The sequence below is a fragment of the Nyctereutes procyonoides genome, unplaced genomic scaffold (genome assembly GCF_905146905.1).
Source record: "Nyctereutes procyonoides isolate TBG_1078 unplaced genomic scaffold, NYPRO_anot_genome, whole genome shotgun sequence".
Lineage (NCBI taxonomy): Eukaryota > Metazoa > Chordata > Mammalia > Carnivora > Canidae > Nyctereutes > Nyctereutes procyonoides.
The window spans coordinates 6,432,317-6,451,503 of NW_026575041.1; the positions used below are offsets into that span (position 1 = coordinate 6,432,317).

At 45.2% G+C, this 19,187-nt stretch overlaps 1 protein-coding gene across 2 annotated transcripts; it reads right to left on the reverse strand.

The window, feature by feature from the left end:
- Positions 1 to 271: 271 nt before the first annotated feature.
- KCTD14 (potassium channel tetramerization domain containing 14) lies at positions 272 to 18,109 on the reverse strand. Of its 2 annotated transcripts, none has more exons than XM_055320649.1 (2): positions 18,007 to 18,109; positions 272 to 1,374 (listed from the first exon to the last, which is right to left on the reverse strand). In XM_055320649.1, exons 1-2 carry the CDS (start codon positions 18,043 to 18,045, stop codon positions 706 to 708), a joined length of 708 nt encoding a protein of 235 aa, XP_055176624.1. In that variant the 5' UTR covers positions 18,046 to 18,109; the 3' UTR covers positions 272 to 705. The 2 variants fall into 2 exon arrangements, with proteins under 2 accessions (XP_055176624.1, XP_055176623.1); XM_055320648.1 differs by lacking the exon at positions 18,007 to 18,109 and adding an exon at positions 6,330 to 6,418.
- Positions 18,110 to 19,187: the final 1,078 nt, after the last annotated feature.

Below are 19,187 nucleotides of genomic sequence, written 5' to 3' on the forward strand. Positions count from 1 at the left end.
ATCTCCAGCCAAAGTATTGTTGAAACATTCCAACTTACCTCCACCTTGCTATTTGGACTTATAAGGAAGCATCTGGCAGGTAAGTGAGGCTTTAAGGAGGAAGCTGCTGCAACTCACTAGGCAAGGACAGTGGAGTCAGTTGCAATGAGTGGAAAATCCTCAACAGGGAAATAATTAATGGGGAGGGGGCGAACCTCCTAGACCACCTTGGAAGTTGCTTGGTTTTGGGGTTTTGTGTTGTTGAAATTAAAGAATGATGGCCTTTATTTTTTAATATTTTATTTATTTATTCATGAAAGACACACAGAGAGAGGCAGAGAGACACAGGCAGAGAGAGAAGCAGGCTCCATGCAGGGACCCCGATGCGGGACTCCATCCTGGGACTCCTGGATCACGCCCTGGGCCGAAGGGAGGCACTCAACCGCTGGGCCACCCAGGGATCCCAAGACGGCCTTAAAAAAATTTTTTTTAAGATTTTTTTATTTATTCATGAGAGATACACAGTGAGGCAGAGACACAGGCAGAGGGAGAAGCAGGCTCCCTGTGGGGAGCCTGATGCAGGACTCAATCTGAGGACCCAGGGATCACAGCCTGAGCCAATGACAGCAGCACACCCACTGAGCCAACTAGGTGGCTTTTGAAGGCGATTTTTAATTTCATAAGTCCCCCCAGAACCCTTAACAAACTGTCCCCGCCCCCTAGGGATCACCACCAGCTGAAGATGAATGTATAAAAGTAATTTAAATACTTGGCCCGCAATGTCCTCTCGGAGTACTGTTCATAGTATACCTGGTACCCCCGGGCCTCAATGTCCATCTTCACGCAGTCGAGGAGGTCCTTGACCTGCGGGGCCGCCTTCCAGGGCCCGAATTTGACCACAGACCTCTTTTCGCCCTCCAGGATGCGCAAGGCGTCTGCGCACAGCGCGGCATCCTCTTCGGAGCGCACCGCGCACACCAGCACCGCGGAGCTGCGTGCCGCCACCGCCTCGGCGCGGGCCAGGTGCACCATGAGCTCCAGGTTCTCGCTGTAGCCTGCCACCCGCAGCAGGAACTGCTTCCGAGCCACCTGCTCCCCAAAGATCTGTGGCATATCCTCCAGAAGCTTGACCAGAGGCTTGATTTCGTAAAACTGCGCCTCACGGTACACCTCCAGGATGTGGTGCGTGGGCAGCCGCTCGCTGCGCAGGTAGTCCAGGATGGGTCCGAAATAGGTGCCCGGGCGATCGATGAAGAGCCGGCCCTCTGCATCCGTGCAGGCCTTAGCTGAGCTGGAGAACATCTCTGCTAGCTTTGAACCCGGGAGTTTTCTCAGGGTGCCCACGGTGGTGGTGTACAACTCTCCTCCTACATTAAGCTCCACAACAGGAGATGCCTGAGGGCACAAGAGGCAGAGTGAAATAGCAGTGTCCCCTCTAGGGAGCTCATGGCTTATTTTCATCCATAGGATATTACAGAATATTAGTCCAGGAGGCTGCTATGGAAGCAAGTCCCAGTGACAACGCTTGCAAAGCCTGTGGCCTTTGGGAAAGCTTTTTCCCTCCCTCTGCCTCAGTTTCCTCATTTATAAAATGTGGATATGGAACTGTTGTGAAGTCAGAAATTCCCAAGGTAGGATGCTCAGATCTACGATATAGTAAAAAAAAAGGAGGGGGGAGGGAATGGGGGCAGGGAGGTATTCTCAACCTTTCAGAGAGGTTGAGAAACCATACACGTGTTCATTCAGGAAGCATTTCTTGGGTACTTACTGTGTGTCCACATCCTGTGGTGGGAGTTGGGAGTACAAATTCTTTTTTATTTTATTTTATTTATTTATTCATGAGAGACACATACACACACACACACGCACACACACACACAGAGGCAGAGACACAGGCAGAGGGAGAAGCAGACTCCATGCAGGGAGCCTGACGTGGGACTCGATCCCAGGTCTCCAGGATCATGCCCTGGGCTGAAGGCAGACACTAAACCGCTGAGCCACCCAGGCCGCCCATGAGAGTACAAATTCTTATTTAATATAGGTCAGAAGTTCTGATTAGCAGCTGGCATGACTTTGATTCTTTAAGGGAATTTGTTTGATAGACATTTTTCAAAATATGGGCCAGTAGATAGTAAATAATAGGAATATCCTTGGTTCTGAAAAGGTCACTAACACCAGATAATAATGGTGTATAAAATGGGCCTCATAAACTTTAAAGTGTGATGCCAATGGAAGTTGGTCTACAGAATTTGTAGAGGCCTCTTCTCTATGCCAAACCTTGAGCTGAGCACTAAGGATGTGGGTAAGACCCACGTGGTACCTGCCTGGAGATGCCCACAGGCCAGTTCGAGGGGGACGTGGAAACAAACTGCATTTGGGGAATACTGAGGGCTGCCAACAGACCTAATAAAGATACCAGAAGATTATTATGTGTGCGGTGATACGCTAGTTGTTATTCTTACAAACCAGCTTCCTGAATAACTTTGGCTGTTTAAAATGGATTCACACGGGATCCCTGGGTGGCGCAGCAGTTTGGCGCCTGCCTTTGGCCCAGGGCACGATCCCGGAGACCGGGATCGAATCCCACGTCGGGCTCCCGGTGCATGGAGCCTGCTTCTCCCTCTGCCTGTGTCTCTGCCTCTCTCTCTCTCTGTGACTATCATAAATAAAAAAAAAAAAAAATTAAAAAAAAAATTTTAAAATGGACTCACGCAGTCAATAAAATACGTATGTGCCAGGTGCCTGGTACACACTGAGGAACAAGCAGGACAGTTTCTCCACTCATAGTCTAATAACTATGCAAAGTGCTTTACATTCAATCTTTAATTCAATCCTCACAGCAGCCTGATGAAGGATGAATTAAATCCCCATTTTATCGATGAAGAACCTAAGGGTTAAGGAGTTGAAGTAAATTGCCTAAAATCAAACCAGCTATTAAGTGTTGACTCAGAACTTGAACTGGGGGCCAAATTACCCTGAAGCACTTGCTCTTTGTCATGACATCAGCTAGGTTTCAACTTTAAATACCTCCACTCCTCATTCCCTTAGTTAAAAGCCTATTACATCCAGGCCTCCTCCAGAGCAGATGAAGAGGGCACAGTCCCTGCCCTCAAGGAGCTCGCAGAGGAGAGAGGGAAACAGAGGGCTTCACCGCGCAGGCACTGATTGGGGAGACTCAGAGGCTCTTCATGTGGATGTGTGTTAGAGGCTGTCAGGGAAGGTTTCCTGGGTGGGTGATGGCTGCAGCCACAGAAAAGACGGAGGCAGCATCAGAGGGGAAGGCTTATATTTCCAACCTGAAGACTCTGCCACAGGTCACTGGAGAGTCAGGAGGAGTGACAGGGTTCAGGAATGTCCTGGGTGCTCATTTAGGTGTGACTTCATTCTCAACTTGTCTGTGGGCTCTACCTCTAAGATTAAAGTACTGGAATAAAGAGAGCCAGAGGCAGCCAAGCTGCTGGGGAAGGAAAAAAAAAAAAAAAGAACTGAGTTGCCATGGAAACAGCTCCTACAGGGAACAGTTCTGCTGACTGGAGTGGAGAAGGGAGACCAAGAGGATGAATTCTGACAGCAGCAGAACAATACAGCCGGGAGAAAAATAAATGGAGAAACTGTGACTTTCTCTTTCTCCCCTAAACCTCAAGGCTCCTGGGCAAGACTGTTGGGTTAACGCTGAAGTGGCTCTATGAAGAAGACAGGTGCAAAGTTACAGTCTTTAACCCTTGAATGGATTCATGTGCTCTCATCACTCCTGTGCCACTGAAAGGTCACAGGTGCTCTTGAGGTCCCTTTGTTACAGGCGAGGAAAGCTCAGAAAGATGGGTTATACAGCTAGGAAGTGAAGTCAGAGCTGCAATCAAACCCTGTCAGTGTGACTCTGGTAGAGAATGGGGGTACCCCTCCCGACATCCTGTCCCACTCCTGCTGGTAATTAGCAGTGTGTCAAAGTAAGCTCACTTTCTTCTGTGGGCTTAAGCCTCATCATCTATGAGATAGGGAGGCAAAATAGACACAGAGAGCTCTAAGTCTCTTCGGCTCTGAAAGTCTAATGAATCCAATCACTTCAAATGTTGTTTCTGAAGCTCATTTCCAGATGCTTCACCAAACATCTTCCCACTCTGATATTCTCACGCCCATTTCTTTGTTTACCAAATAAGACCTCTGTCTTGTTCCCAAACTTCTTAATTCTGTCTCTCTTTTCCCTTCTCTCACTTTCTCTTTTTTAGGATTTTATTTATTCACAAGACACACAGAGAGAGAGGTACAGACATAAGCAGAGGGAGAAGCAGGCTCCCTGAATGGAGCCTGATGCGGGACTCGATCCCAGGACCCCAGGATCACACCCTCAGCCAAAGGCAGACACTCAATCACTGAGCTACCCAGGGCCCCTCTTTTCCCTTCTTTTGTCCCCAAATCTTCCAATTTCTTCGGAAACCTTAGATCTCCTAACTCATTCACAAATACTACTTATGTTTCTAGCAGATAAAGACTTCTTTTCCACCCCTCTCTGGACCACCTGTTCATTTTCGTGGCTCCTCTTCCCTACCTTTTCTACCTACCAGTCACCCTGCTGAAGCATTCCTGGGTAAGAAAGCCTATCTCAGGCCCTGTGTGCATGGGCTAGGAAAACATGATCTTTAGGAGCCCTTGCTGGGTATCAGGCCAGCACTAGCCCTGAGGGGACAGAGATGAATCAGACAGACCTAGCTCTTACCCAGTTGTAGTCTAAAGGGTCACTATACACATACAAACGCCCAGTCAAGCATTCATACATGTCCTTAGGTTCCTTAGTAGAGTCAATGGAGGGACATCTCCACTCAGGTTTTCCAAGCCCCTCTAGATCTCTCCCCACCCCAATCCTGACCTTTTCCGTTGTTCCCTATTTCAGTCATCTAGCCAGAAATCCAGATTATAATCTTGTAATCTGCTCCTATCCTCAACCTCCTCCCACATAGGTCGTCAGTAACCAAGTCCTTGTGATTCTAAATTCTGGCCAATTCCATGGCTCCCTGCTCCCTGGAGTGCCTTTCTCCAATCCAGCCTCTGAAACCAGAGTAGTTTTTCTGAAATGCAAATCTGATCTGGTCACACCTTGCATTAGACACTTCTGTCACTTTGCATTTCTTTCCAGATAAACTCAAGATACTTTAATAAGGTTAATAAGCCCCTTTGCAGCCCTGACAATCAACTACCAGAACCACTCTCCCCCACCCACCCAGAGCAGACTGGTCCCCCTGGCCTCTAGGACTTGATGCATTTGCTGCCCACACTCCCTTCACTTAGACTACTCATCCTTCAAGTTAATTCCTCCAGAAATCTTTCTAGATGGATTGTCTCCTTGTAATCCTACAGGTCTGTGTACTTCCACTGTCATGGTAGTTATCTCTTATAGTTCCATTTGTTCATCTGTATCCCCCACTAGACTGTGAGGTTCCTGAGGGATGACTATTCCAGATTCATCTTTATGTCACCAATACCTACTACAGGGGCTCACACCAGGATGATCAATAAATGTTCAATTGAGTGGAGCTTACCTGCTGCACTGATTTACAGGAGCAACTGGTATTCTGATAAAAACCAGTCTTTCCCTATCTGGCATCATGCACTATGCTGGCTCCTCTCTTGCTCAGTAATTCATTGAGACATTTATTGAGCACTTAGGGCAGCCCTGACACTAAGCAGGTGACTTTGTCAACTGCCAACCACAATGACATTGCCCTATAGGAAAGAGCCACAGTCTCCTCCTGCTGGATCTGCTTTCCCTTCCTACAAGTCTTCAGAATGGCACCTAGCCCAGGAGAGATTGGAATGTTCTTCTCCTGGAGTGCCCTGGGCCTTTTCCTGATCCACCCGGCAAACTCCCCTCAACCAAGCCCCGGATCAAGGCAGGCAAGCAGGCGGACTCGAGATCCTGCCAGAGGGCAGGGGCAGGCTGATGAGGATGGGGAGGTGGTGGGTGAGGGAATGATAGTCCCGCAGCCTTTCCTTGGGTCTTTTGCTCCCAGGAAGAGGAGGGACAGTGGAAGAGCCTGGACTAGGACAAGCCAGGGGACTGAGGGAAGACACAGAAAACAGCTAAAACAAAGCCTCAACAGTGAGGAAGGAGACAAACAAAGGCGGCCACACAGGAAGGAGGGCAAAGAGGAGAGCTGGACCCAGCCAGATGGGGAACGGGCACCGGTGGCTGAAGGAGAGCAGAGCCCGAACCAGCTAGAGGGGGCCAGCGTCCAGCCAGCGGCGCGCCCAGGGGCTGGCGGACGCAGGCCCGAGGGAGGGACGCACGCAGGACCCTGAAGGGAGTGAAGGAGGACCGAGGCGCGGGACAGGGCGCCCGCCGGCCGCGCACTCACCGCCGGCGGCCCCGGGGAGGGGCAGGCCTGGCCGGGCCGCAGGGAGCGGGGCGCCGAGCTCAGACTCATCATTCTGGTCCCGCAGGTGGCTGGGCGCCCGGCCCAGCCACGTGCGAGGTTACCTGCCGCTGGTGGCGGAAGTGCACCCTGGCTCCCCGCCCCCGGGTGGGGCAACCTGGGCCCAGGGTGTGGTTAGAGGTTAGAGCCCGGGGTTGACTTTGGCTCAGCCAAGCAAGCGGTGGACCCTTGGGCCCAGTCACTGACCCTCCCTCCCAGGGGATTCCCAGAGGCAGAGGGAGTTGACCTTGACAGCAGGAAACTTTCTACTCTCCACAGTCTCAGGGGGTGAAGCATCAACAGCCCCCGTTTTACAAATGAGGAACGTGAGGCTCCAAGAGATAGGGTGGAATATTTACCCACTTCAGGTCAGCTGCTAAAAGTGCAAAACCTGACCAACGACGAAAAGAACTAAGATACCCTTTGTGTGGATTATTTTGCTTGTTAAAACATAACCCCAAGGAGGGGAAGCATAACTCCTCACTCCTAAAATATGGTCTGTGAGGAGTGACTTTTTTTCCAAAGGACAATATGGAAAGTAAGAAAAAGAAAAGTGACAAACCCTACTTTGGCCAGGGAACCGAGGTCAACATCAAGATGATAGTAAGTACCCTTAGTATGATGGGGTGAATATGGCACTTTAGCTCTCTGGTCTTCCACCCCAAACTCATAATCCCAATCTAATCATGAGAAAATCCTCTAACAAATTCCAGTAGAGGGGCATTCCACAATATACATGACCAATAATCCTCAAAACTGTTAGAGTCATTAAAATAAGGACAATCTGAGAAACTGTTGTAAGTAAGAAGCCTAAGGATGGGACACCTGGGTGGCTCAGTGGTTGAGTGTCTGCCTTTGGCCCAGGTTGTGATCCTGGGGTCTTGGGATCAAGTCCAAGTCTGCATCAAGCTCCCCACAAAGAGCCTGCTTCTCCTTCTGCCTGTCTCTATCGCTATCTCTGTGTCTTTCATGAATAAATAAATAAAATCTAAAAAAAAAAAAGAAGAAGCCTAAGGAGACATGGCAACTAAATACAATGTAATGTGGAATTCTGGATGGGATCCTGGAACAAAAAATAGACATTACGTAAAAACTAAGGAAATATGAATAAGCTGTGGGCTTTATTTAATAATAGTGTATCAATGTTGGTTCATTAACAGTAACAAATGTACCATACTAATGAAATATGTTAACAATAGGGGAAACCGAGTGTGGGGTATATGAGGACTCTCTGTACTATCTTCTCAATTTCCCTATACATCTAAAACTGTTCTAAAAAATAAAGTAAAACATTTTTGACTGGGATCCCTGGGTGGCACAGCGGTTTAGCACCTGCCTTTGGCCCAGGGCGCGATCCTGGAGACCCGGGATCGAATCCCATGTCGGGCTCCTGGTGCATGGAGCCTGCTTCTCCCTCTGCCTGTGTCTCTGTCTCTCTCTGTGTGTGTGACTATCATAAATAAATAAAAATTAAAAAAAAAATTAAAAAAAATTTTTTTGACTCAATAACAATACAACCACTATGGAAAACAGTACGAAGCTCATAACCGGTATGCTCGTGGAGGGTCTTGCCACAGTGTTGATGACTGCTGACTCATCAGGGTGGTGGTTGCTGAAGGTTGGGGTGGCTGTGAAAATTCCTCAAAATTAAGACAACAATGAAGTGTGACAAATCGATTGACTCTTTCATGAATTATTTCTCTAGCATGCAATGCTGTTTGATAGCATTTTATCCTCAGTAGAACTTCTTTCAAAATTGGAGTCAATCCTCCCAAAACTTGCTGCTCCTTTATCAACTAACTTTATGAAATATTCTAAATCCTTTTTTTGTCATATCAACCATCTTCACAAGATCTTCACCAGGAGTAGATTCCATCTCAAGAAACCACTTTCTTTGCTCATCCATGAGAAGCCACTTTTCATCTGCTCAAGTTTTATCATGAGATTTCAGCAATTCAGTCTATATCTTCAGGCTCTGCTTGTAATTCTAGTTCACTTGCTATTTCTACCACGCCTGCAGTTATTCCTCCACTGAGTCTTGAACCCCTCAAAGTCACCCATAATGGCTGAAATCATCTTCTAAACTCTTGTTCATGTTGATATTTTGATCTCTTCCCATGAATTACAAATTTCTTTATGGTATCTAGAATGGTGAATCCTTTTTTTTTTTTAAAGATTTTATTTATTTATTCATGAGAGACATACACACACAGAGGGAGAGAGAGAGAGAGAGGCAGAGACACAGACACAGGCAGAGGGAGAAGCAGGCTCCATGCAGGGAGCCCGACGTGGGACTCGATCCTCGGTCTCCAGGATCTGGCCCTGGGCTGAAGGCGGCACTAAACCGCTGAGCCACCCAGGCTGCCCTGAATCCTTTTTTTAAAAAAAGATTTTATTTATTTATTCATGAGAGACATACAGAGAGAGGCAGAGACATAGGCAGAGGGAGAACCAGGCTCCCTCTGGGGAGCCTGCTACAGAACTAGAGCCCAGAACCCCAGGATCATGACCTGAGCCAAAGGCAACCGCTCAACCACTGAGCCACCCAGGTGCCCCTAGAATGGTGAATCCTTTCCAGAAGGTTTTCAATTGACTTTGCCCAGATCTATCAGAAGAATCACTCTCTATGACAGCAAGAGCCTTATGAAATGTATTTCTTGGGCAGCCTGGGTGGCTCAGTGGTTTAGCGCTGCCTTCAGCCCAGGGCATGATCCTGGAGACCCCAGATCGAGTCCCACGTCAGACTCCCTGCATGGAGTCTCTTTCTCCCTTGGCCTGTGTCTCTCATGAATAAATAAATAAAATATTTTTAAGTATTTCTTTTTTTTTTAAGATTTTATTTTTTAGTAATATCCACACCAAACATGGGGCTCAAACTTAAAATCCCAAGATCAAGAGTCACATGCTTTACTGACTGAACCAGCCAAGCACCCCATGAAATGTAGTTCTTAAATAACAAAGTTTGAAAGTAAAAATGACTCCTTGATCCATGGACTACAGAATGGATATTGTATTAGCAAGCACGAAAACAACATTCATCTTGTTGTATATCTCTATCAGAGCTCTTGGGTTACCAGGTGCATTGTCAATGACCAGTAATATTTTTAAAAGGATTATTTTTTTCTGGAGCAACTTGTCTCCATAGTGGGTTTAAAATATTTGGGAAACCATGTTTTAAACAGATGGGCTGTCATCCAGGCTTTGTAGAGCACAGAGTAGATTTACCATAATTCTTGAGAGCCCTAGGATTTTCAGAATGGTAAATAAGCATTCAAATGCTCATTTAATTTCAAATTAAATGGCTTCAACTTCAAGTTACCAGTTCCATTAGCCCCTAACAGAGTCATCCTGTTGTTTTAAAGCTTTGAAAACAGGCACTGACTTCTCTTCTCTAGCTTTGAAAGTCCTAGAGGCAACTTCTTTAAATAGAAGGCTGTTCCATCTGCATTGAAAATCTTTTGTTGAGTATAGCCACCATCATGAATTATCTTAGCTGGATCTTCTCCATAACTTGCTGCAGCTTCTACATCAGCACTTGTTGCTCCACCTTGCACTTTGATGCTATAGAGACAGCTTCTTTCCTTAAGTCTCATGGACTAAACTCTGCTAGCTTCAGACTTTTCTTATGCAGCTTCCTCACCCTCTCTCAGCCTTCATAGAGAGGAAGAGAGTTAGGACCTTGCTCTGGGAGATTAGGCTTTGGTTTAAGATAATATTGTGGCTGCTTAGATCTCATACCCAGACCACTCAGACTTTCTCCATATGAGCAATAAAGCTGTTTTGTCTTATTCTTCTTCTTCTTTTTTTTTTTTATCATTTGTGTGCTCACTGGAGTAGCACGTCTAATTTCCTTCAAGAACTTTTTCTTTTTAAAAATTTGTATTTATGTATTTATTTTTGAGAGAGAGAGAAGAGGAGAGGGTGAGGGAGAGAAAGAATCCCAAGCAGACTCCCCACTGGGCACAGAGGCTGACATGAGGCTGGATCTCACAAATCTGAGATCATGACCCGAGCTGAAACCAAGAGTCAGGTGCTTAACCAATAGAGCCACCCAGGCACCCCATCCTTCAAGAACTTATTTTTTGCTATCCACACTTTGGCTAACTGGTGTCAAAGGCCTAGCTTTGGGCTATCTCAGTTTTCAGTAAGCCTTCCTCATCCTCACTAAGCTTAATCCTTTCTAGCTTTTGGTTTAAAAGTCAAACCTCTGAGACTCTTCACTTGAACACTTAGAGGCCAGGGTTATTCATTGGCCTAATTTCAATACTGTTGTGTCTCAGGGACTAGAGAGGCCCAAGGAGTGGGAGAGAAATGGGGGGAATGGCCAGTTAGTGGAGGAGTCAGACATTTATTGATTAAATTTGCCATCTTGGGTCACCTGTAGTACCAGGATCGAGTCCCACATCGGGCTGCCTGCATGGAGCCTGCTTCTCCTCTGCCTGTGTCTCTGCCTGTCTCTCTCTGTGTGTCTCTCATGAATAAATAAATAAAAATCTTTTAAAAAATAAATTTGCCATCTTATATAGGCATGGTTCACGACACCCAAAACAATCACAGTAGTAACATCAAAGATCACTGATCATAGATCACTATAGCAAATATAGTCATAGTGTAAAAGTCTGAAATATTGCAAGAATATGGCACAGAGACACAAAGTAAGCAAATACTGTTGGAAAAATGGCACTGATAGACTTGCTTGATGTGTAGGGTTGCCACAAGTTTCAGTTTGTAAAAAACACAATATCTGCAAAGCATAATAATGAGAAGCATAATAAAAAAAGGTATGTGTGCATTTTAAGAAGAGAGAGAAAGTAGGAGACAGAGTCTGGGCCACTCACAAAGTGGGATGTTGGGTCAGAGACTACAAAAAGTTCAATTATAAAACAATCCTCCACTCAAAGGGGAATGCTGTAGTTGTCTTATTCCTTGGTTCTGGGTGCAGAAAAGTCTTCCTGAAAAGGTGTGACTATAGGCTAGAGCTCAAATGGATCTAGGACCCAAATATTCACTTTCTTAGTGAACAACAACTAGGAATTTAATTTAAATGGACCTAGGTTGGTAGTACTCTCAGATGCCTGACAAAAGAAAATGAAAATCCTTCCTGGAAGAACGTCCAAATTACACCAAACTTGAAAGAACACACACAGTCCAATAAGTGCAAGCTCACAATCTAAAGTCTTAAAATATAAAAGGAAACAAGATACAATGAGCTCAGAGTCAGCAGATCCACAAACACCTCAGATACTGAGTTTATTGGATATAGAATATAAAATAAGTGTTTAATGTGCTTAAATAAATATATGGATTATTTAAAACATGAGCAAAGAGCAAGAAGATATGATAAAAAAAATTACCAGACAGGGGATCCCTGGGTGGCTCAGCGGTTTAGCGCCTGCCTTTGGCACAAGGTGTGATCCTGGAGTCCCGGGATCGAGTCCCACGTCGGGCTCCCGGCATGGAGCCTGCTTCTCCCACCTCCCATGTCTCTGCCTCTCTCTCTCTATGTATATCATTCATAAATAAAATAAATAAATAAATCTTTAAAAAAAATTACCAGACAGACTTGAAAAAAGCCAAATAGAACTTCTAGAAATGAAAAATAAAACAACTGAACTGAAGTTACCGAAATTGAGTAAGGGTTGAGAAAATGTAATCAAAGGAGCAATGCTGGCTGGCTCACTTACTTAAGCATCTGCTTTTGGCTCAGGTCATGATCCCAGAGTCCCAGATCAAGTACCACATCAGGCTCTTTGCTCAGCAGGGAGTCTCCTTCTCCTTCTGCCCCTCACCCTGCTCAAGCTTTCTCTCACTCACCCTTTCTCTCTCTCAAGTAAATAAATAAAAACTTTATTTAAAAAAGGAACAATGCTGTGCTGCTTTTAATCCATCATTTTGGCAAATATTGAGGAGAATAGCAATATGCCAGAGGTGGCAAGGATGGAGGGAAACAGCTCCTCCAACTTTGCTGATTGGAATGTGAACTGCTGTGATCTTTTAAGAAAAAATAAAGAGCACCTGGGCTGAGCGTCTACCTTTGGCTCAGGTTGTGATACCAGGGTCTTGGGATCATCGAGTCCCACATCAGGTTCCCTGCAGGGAGCCTCTTCTCCCTCTGCCTATGTCTCTGTGTCTCTCCTAATTACATAAATAAAATCTTAAAAAGGGATGCCTGGGTGTCTCAGTGGTTGAGCATCTGCCTTTGGCTCAGGGTGTGATCCTGGAGTTCCGGGATGGAGTTCCATATCGTGCTCCCTGCATGGAGCCTACTTTTCCCTCTGCCTCTCTCTGTGTGTCTCTCATGGATAAATAAATAAATAAAATATTTTAAAATAAATAAAATCTTTTAAAAAAGAAAAGAAATAACATGGTAATATCTACAAAAAAATTTAAAAAGCAGATACCATTTGACCCAACAATTCCACTTTGAGAATCTATCCAATTGAAATAAAAGCACTGCTAAAAAAAGAAATAAAAGCACGTCTCTGAAAGGATATGAACAAACATGTTTATCACTGTTTTGTTTGTGGTGGAAAAAATTAGAAACTTGGAGGTACAGTTAAATAAAACATGATTTTTGATTTGTTGATGCCTTGGAATACTATGTAACTACTAAAAAAGAATGAGGCAGATCTTGGAAGAAAATAGAAAGCCCACAAATAAACCTACAATTATATGGTCAATTAATCTTCAGCAAAAGAGGAAAGAACATGCAATGGGAAACAGAGTCTCTTCAACGAATGGTGTTGGGAAAATGGAACAGCCACATGCAAGAGAGTGAAATTGGACCACTTTCATACACCACACACAAAAATAAACTCAAAATGGATTAAGGACCTATTTGTGAGACCTGAAACCATGAACATCTTTGAAGAGAGCACAGGCAGCAATTTCTCTAATAGCAGCTGTAGCAACGTTTTTCTAGATACGTCTCTTGGGGCAAGGGATATAAAAGCAAAAATGAACTATTGGGCCTACATCAAAATTAAAAGCTGAACAGCAAAGGAAACAATAAACAAAATAAAAGACTACTTACTGAATGGGAGAAGATATGACATATCCAATAAAGGGTTAGTATCCAAAATACATTAAAAACGGATACAACTCAACACCCAAAAAACAAATAACAAATAATTAAATTTAATAAACAATTAAAAAGTGGGCAGAAGACATGAACGGACATTTCTCCAAAGAAAACATACAGTTGGCCAACAGACACATGAAAAGATGTTCATTATCACTTATCATCTGGGAAATGCACATCAAATCCACAATGAGCTATCACTTCACACCTGTTGGAATGGCTAAAATCAACAACAGAAGAAACAACAAGTATTGAGAAGGATGTGGAGAAAAAGGAACCCTCATGTACTGTTGGCAGAAACGCAAATTGGTGCAGCCACTCTGGGAAATGGTATGGAGGTTCCTTAAAAAGTCAAAAATAGGTGGCTCTTGGCTGACTTAGTCAGTACAGCATGACTCTTGATCTTGGGATTGTGAGTTCGAGCCCCATCTTGGGTATGGAGATTAGTTAAAAATAAAATCTTTTTTAAAAAGATGTTATTTATTTATTCATGAGAGACAAAGAGAGGCAGAAACATAGGCAGAGGGAGAAGCAGGCTCCATGCAGGGAGCCTGATGAGGGACTTGATCCTGGGACTCCAAGATCATGCCCTGGGCCAAAGGCAGGCACTTAACCGATGAGCCACCCAGGGTCCCAAAATAAAATCTTATTAAGAAAGGGTTTAAAATAGAACTACCTTATGATCCAGTAATCGCACTACTGGGTATTTACCCTCAAAATGAAACACTAATTCAAAAGGATACACACACCCTTATGTTTACTGCAGTATTATTTACAATAGCCAAATTATGGAACAGCCCAAGTGTCCATCAATGGATGAGTGGATAAAGAAGATGTAGTATATATATATGTATATACACACACACACACACACACACACAATGGAATATTGTTCAGCCATAAAAATGAATGAAATCTTGCCATTTGCAATGATATGGATAGAACTAGAGTATAATGCTAAATGAAATCAGTCAAAGGGGGCAGCCCAGGTGGCTCAGCGGTTTAGTGCCGCCTTCAGCCTAGGGCGTGATCCTGGGGTCCCAGAATCGAGTCCCATGTCAGGCTCCCTGCATGGAGCCTGCTTCTCCCACTGCCTGTGTCTCTGCCTCTGTGTGTGTGTGTGTGTGTGTGTGTGTGTGTGTGTCTCATGGGGAAATAAATAAAATCTTAAAAAAAAAAAGAAATCAGTCAAAGAACATATACCATATGATCTCACTTGTATGTGGAATTTAAGAAACAAAACAAATGAGTAAAGGGGAAAAAAAGAGACAAACCAGAAAGTTAAGAGAAACAGACTCTTAACTACAGAGAACAAAGGATGGTTACCAGAGGGGAGGTAGGTGAGGGACTGGATGACGTAGGTGATGGGAATTAAAAAGTACACTTACCATGATAAGCAATGAGGAATGTATAGAATTGTTGAATCACTATGTTGTACACCTGGAGCTAATATAACACTGTATGTTAACTATATTGGAATTAAAATTAAAAAACTAAAAATTCCAAAACAAAAGAGATCTTTAGTTATTTGATAGAATCTATATGGTGGAAATTATATCTGGATACAAAGGGTTTTTTAAAGGTTGATAGAGAGAGAGTGTGTGTGCACGTTCACATGAATAGAGGGAGAGGCAGAGGGAGAGAATCCTCCATCAGACTCTCTGCTGAGTGCAAAGCCTGACATGGGGCTAGATCCCACAACCCATGAGATCATGACCTGAGCTGAAACCAAGAGTTGGTCAGTCAACTGATTGAGCCACCCTGGCACCCCCTGGATACAAAGGGTTTTATTCGCTACAAATAAAAACAAAAACAAAACAAATGAGGAAAATCTATATTCATTCATCCATGATGCATTAAGTGATTAAAAATAAACATCAGAGCGGTGTATACAGTGGGAATCTATTTGCATAAAAACATAAACATAACAAGCCCCTTCTTATATAAATTTATCTCTAATTATGTCAGCATAATCACAAAGGTGTAGAATAATACATTGGATGTTGCCATTGGTTATTCAGTAAGATAGTGGGAGAAGCAGACAGGGGAGGGGCCTCTGAGTGGCTCGGTCAGTTAATTGTCCCACTCTTGATTTTGGTTCAGGTCATGATTTTATTGTCCTGGGATCAAGCCCTGCATTGGACTCTGTGCTCAGAGGGGAGTCTGCTTGAGATTCTCTCTCCCTTGTCCTTTGCCCTTCCTCCCTTTCATGCTCTCTCTCACTCTCTCTCTCAAGTAAATAAATAAATCTTTAAAAAAAATGGACAGGGAGATCATTGATTTTTTTCTTAATCCTTGCATTATGGCATTATTTGCAGTGAACATGAAAAGGTATAAAAGAGGGCAGCCCTGGTGGCTCAGCGGTTTGGCGCAGCCTACAGCCCAGGGTGTGATCCTGGAGACCCGGGATCAAGTCCCACGTTGGGCTCCCTGCATGGAGGCTGCTTCTCCCTGCCTGTGTCTCTGCTTCTCTCTCTCTCTTTCTCTCTCTCTCTCTTTCTCTCTCTCTCTCTCTATCTCTATCTCTATCTCTATCTCTCATGAATAAATAAATAAAATCTTTAAAAAAAAAAAGAAAAGGTATAAAAGAGAAAAATAAAAAAGAAAAGGCAACACCATAAGACAAGCACAAGGCATAATAGGAAGAAGTCAGCTTTTCAATTTGGGAGATCTGGGAAGGCTTCATGGAAGAGGTGGCATGTAAGCCCGGTCTTGAAGGAGGGAGAGGATTGTTGAGAGAGGACTGTGTGACATTCCTCCCAGCAGAGGGGTCAGCTGTGCCAAGTGAAGGAAGGAAGTGGAAAGAAAATAATCATGTGCTGAGTACCTATACTGAACATAGTCACTTGTATCAATCCATCCAAGCAATTAGACTTATTCTATAGATGAGGGAACTAAGGCTCAGAGATGTTAAGTGAATAGCTAAAAGGACACACAGCTGGTCTTTGGCTGAGCCACACCGACCCCATGTCTTGCTCAACCAAAATTCTCTTTCTATAATTATGAAGAATTATTTTGTGTCTGGGTGATATGGTTTGAATGTTCATGCTCCCCCCAAATTTTTATGTTGAAACCTATTGCCCAATGTAATGGTATGAGGAAGTGGGACCTTTGGGAAGTGAATAGATCATGAGGCTGGATCTCTCATGAATGGGATTAGTGCTTTTATAAAAGAAAAAAAAAAAAAAGACTCCCGGAGAGCTCGCTAGCTCCTTCCTTCTAACATATGAGGACATAGTGAGAAGACAGCCATCTATGAACCAGGAAGTGGGGTCCCACCAGACACCAAATCTACCAGCACCATGATCTTGCACTTCCCAACCTCCAGAGATGTGAAAAAGAAATATTTGTTGTCTACAAGCCACACAGTTTATGGTATTTTGGGTATAACAGCCTAAATGGGCTAAGACACTGGGCACAGTGTGTACTTCGAACACTATGATTCTGCAGATGGGATCGAGCATGGGGAGGCTGCTGTGATCTCCAGGCAGGCTTCCCCGCCCACCATACCTGGGTGGAGAGTCTCCTGCAGGCTCTGTACAGCTCCTGTGCCCACTTACTTTCACATAGTGCAATTCATCCCAGCAGGCTGATCAGCCGCATGAACCAGGATGATTCTACAGGGAGACTGAGTTCTGAGGGATCATTACCCCAGAAAAGAGGCCCGGACACTTAGGGGAGACACTGGGAACTTGTGATATGATCAAGCAGCCTGGGCTTTTGGCTTCATTTCCTGTTTCTTCCCCAGCCCCAGCTGCACTGAAACACAGCCTTCCTGCCTTTGTTTATGCTGTTCAGAATACCTTTCGCCATAGGTCATTCTCTTTGGAAAACAGCTCTCAAGGCCCAACTCAAATGGACGTCATCTTCCTTTTATATCCATGAGGACATTTGACCCTCATCATTTAAAATAGGAATCAGCCCCTCCACTTTACATATGAGGCCCCCACTTTGTGTATGAGGGCTCTGAGTCTCCCAGAGATGAAGTGGCTCTTTCAGAGTCCGTCAGCCGTGGGAGATAAGAGATCAGAGTTCTAATTCTGGCTCAGCCATTCGTGTGTCACCTTAGGCAAGTCTCTGCCCCACTCTGGGCCTTAATTCTCCAGTCTAACACGGTGGGGTTGGCATGCCGCCAGAGATACTCTTTGCAATCCTGTCTTGTTTGATGCTATGGCAACAAAAGAATTCAAACAGCCCCTTGGTGTTGCCTATGACTGGATCTTGTTTCCCTTTGGCCTGACTCCAAGAGCAAGCGCTGCTTCCCTCTGCCCTCCTCCCACTCTTTGTTCTTCCTGAGACAAAGCTGCCAGCCCTCTCCTCTCCAGGCGGCTGGGCTTTGAGCCAGCCAGCCAAGTGGCAGCTGGGACTCAGATGAAAGGGTCCTTAGAGGGTTGCCTGTGGCCTAGTGCCCAGCCCAGCACAGCCCAGGCCTGGCAGCCCCAGTCCCAGCTGTCCCACAAGGCATCCTGCCACTGGTCTCACACAAGGCTCCCTTTGTGGGATCCAAAGCAAGGGAGACCCCTGCCAACCCACAAGGACCTTCTTCCCTTCCTTTTGCTCCACACCGGCTTGAGACATATGCAGGTCCTTAGAGAATGGTCCAGAGCCGGGCCAGGCACCTTGGAGAGCTTTGTCCCATTTAATTTTGAGAACAACACTCATAGCAGGTAGTGCTATTCCCTTTTAGAGAGGAGGGACACAGATACCTGAGGGCCTACCCTGTGTCGATCATGGTGCCAAGCCCTGGGACAAGAGCCGACTGCAAGGAACTGTCAGCAGGGACACAGACTGATAAATAACCACGCAAATAAATATTTGGTTATACGCAGTGATCAATGCTCTGTGGGTAAAGACCAAAGAATTGTGAGAGCACACAGATCATGGCGAGCTTATTAGTGGGGAACAGGGCAGTGAAGCCTTCCAGGGGTGAGGTCTGAAGGGGAAGGGGAAGGGGGTGCATAGGTAGGGGTACACAGGCTCTGAGGCCCTGAGGCAGGAGGGAGGTGCTGAGTTAGGGGAGAGGCTGAAAGGAGGTCTGGCAGGGGTGAAGAGGGGTGCCCCTTTTCCATCACCTTTGGCGAGACAACTTCTCGATGGAAAGGCCACGTTATAAACCCCCAATGCAGTGGCTCAATAAATTAACTTCATAATCCATCAGCATGTGCTCCTGTCCCTCTAGAAAGCTCCCCAGCTCTGCCCTGGGGAATTCTTTATTTAGAAGCAAGTCTCAAAAAAAAAAAAAAAAATAGAAGCAAGTCTCCTTAACTCTGGGAGCCTCACATTATTCAAAAATGAGAGTTATGATGCCCCAGCAGGGTTTCTGGGAGGAGTCCAGGAGGCAATGTACCAGCAATGCCAGGCACAGGGCAGGCACAGGTGCCTATCCCTGGAGACCTGCATAGGGAGGAAGCTTAGCTGGGCTTCCATCTGAAGCCCTCCCCCGACCGACCAACCGGCTCCAGACCCTCCCTCTCTAGAGGGAGGAGGCAGCCAGAGCTTCCAAGAAGAGTTAGAATTTACTTGACTTGGCCTTGACTGCAGAGACACAGATCATGGCTGGAGGCCAAGTGTGCCCTGAGTTCTCCAACTCATGAGCCTATTAACTCCTGAGATGCCCCTGCAAGGAACAGGAACCAAGATGCCAGGAGTAGGGAATAGTAATAAAAGGCAACTTCTACTTCATAGGCCTTGTCTCCTTTATCTTCACTGCAACTCTGTGA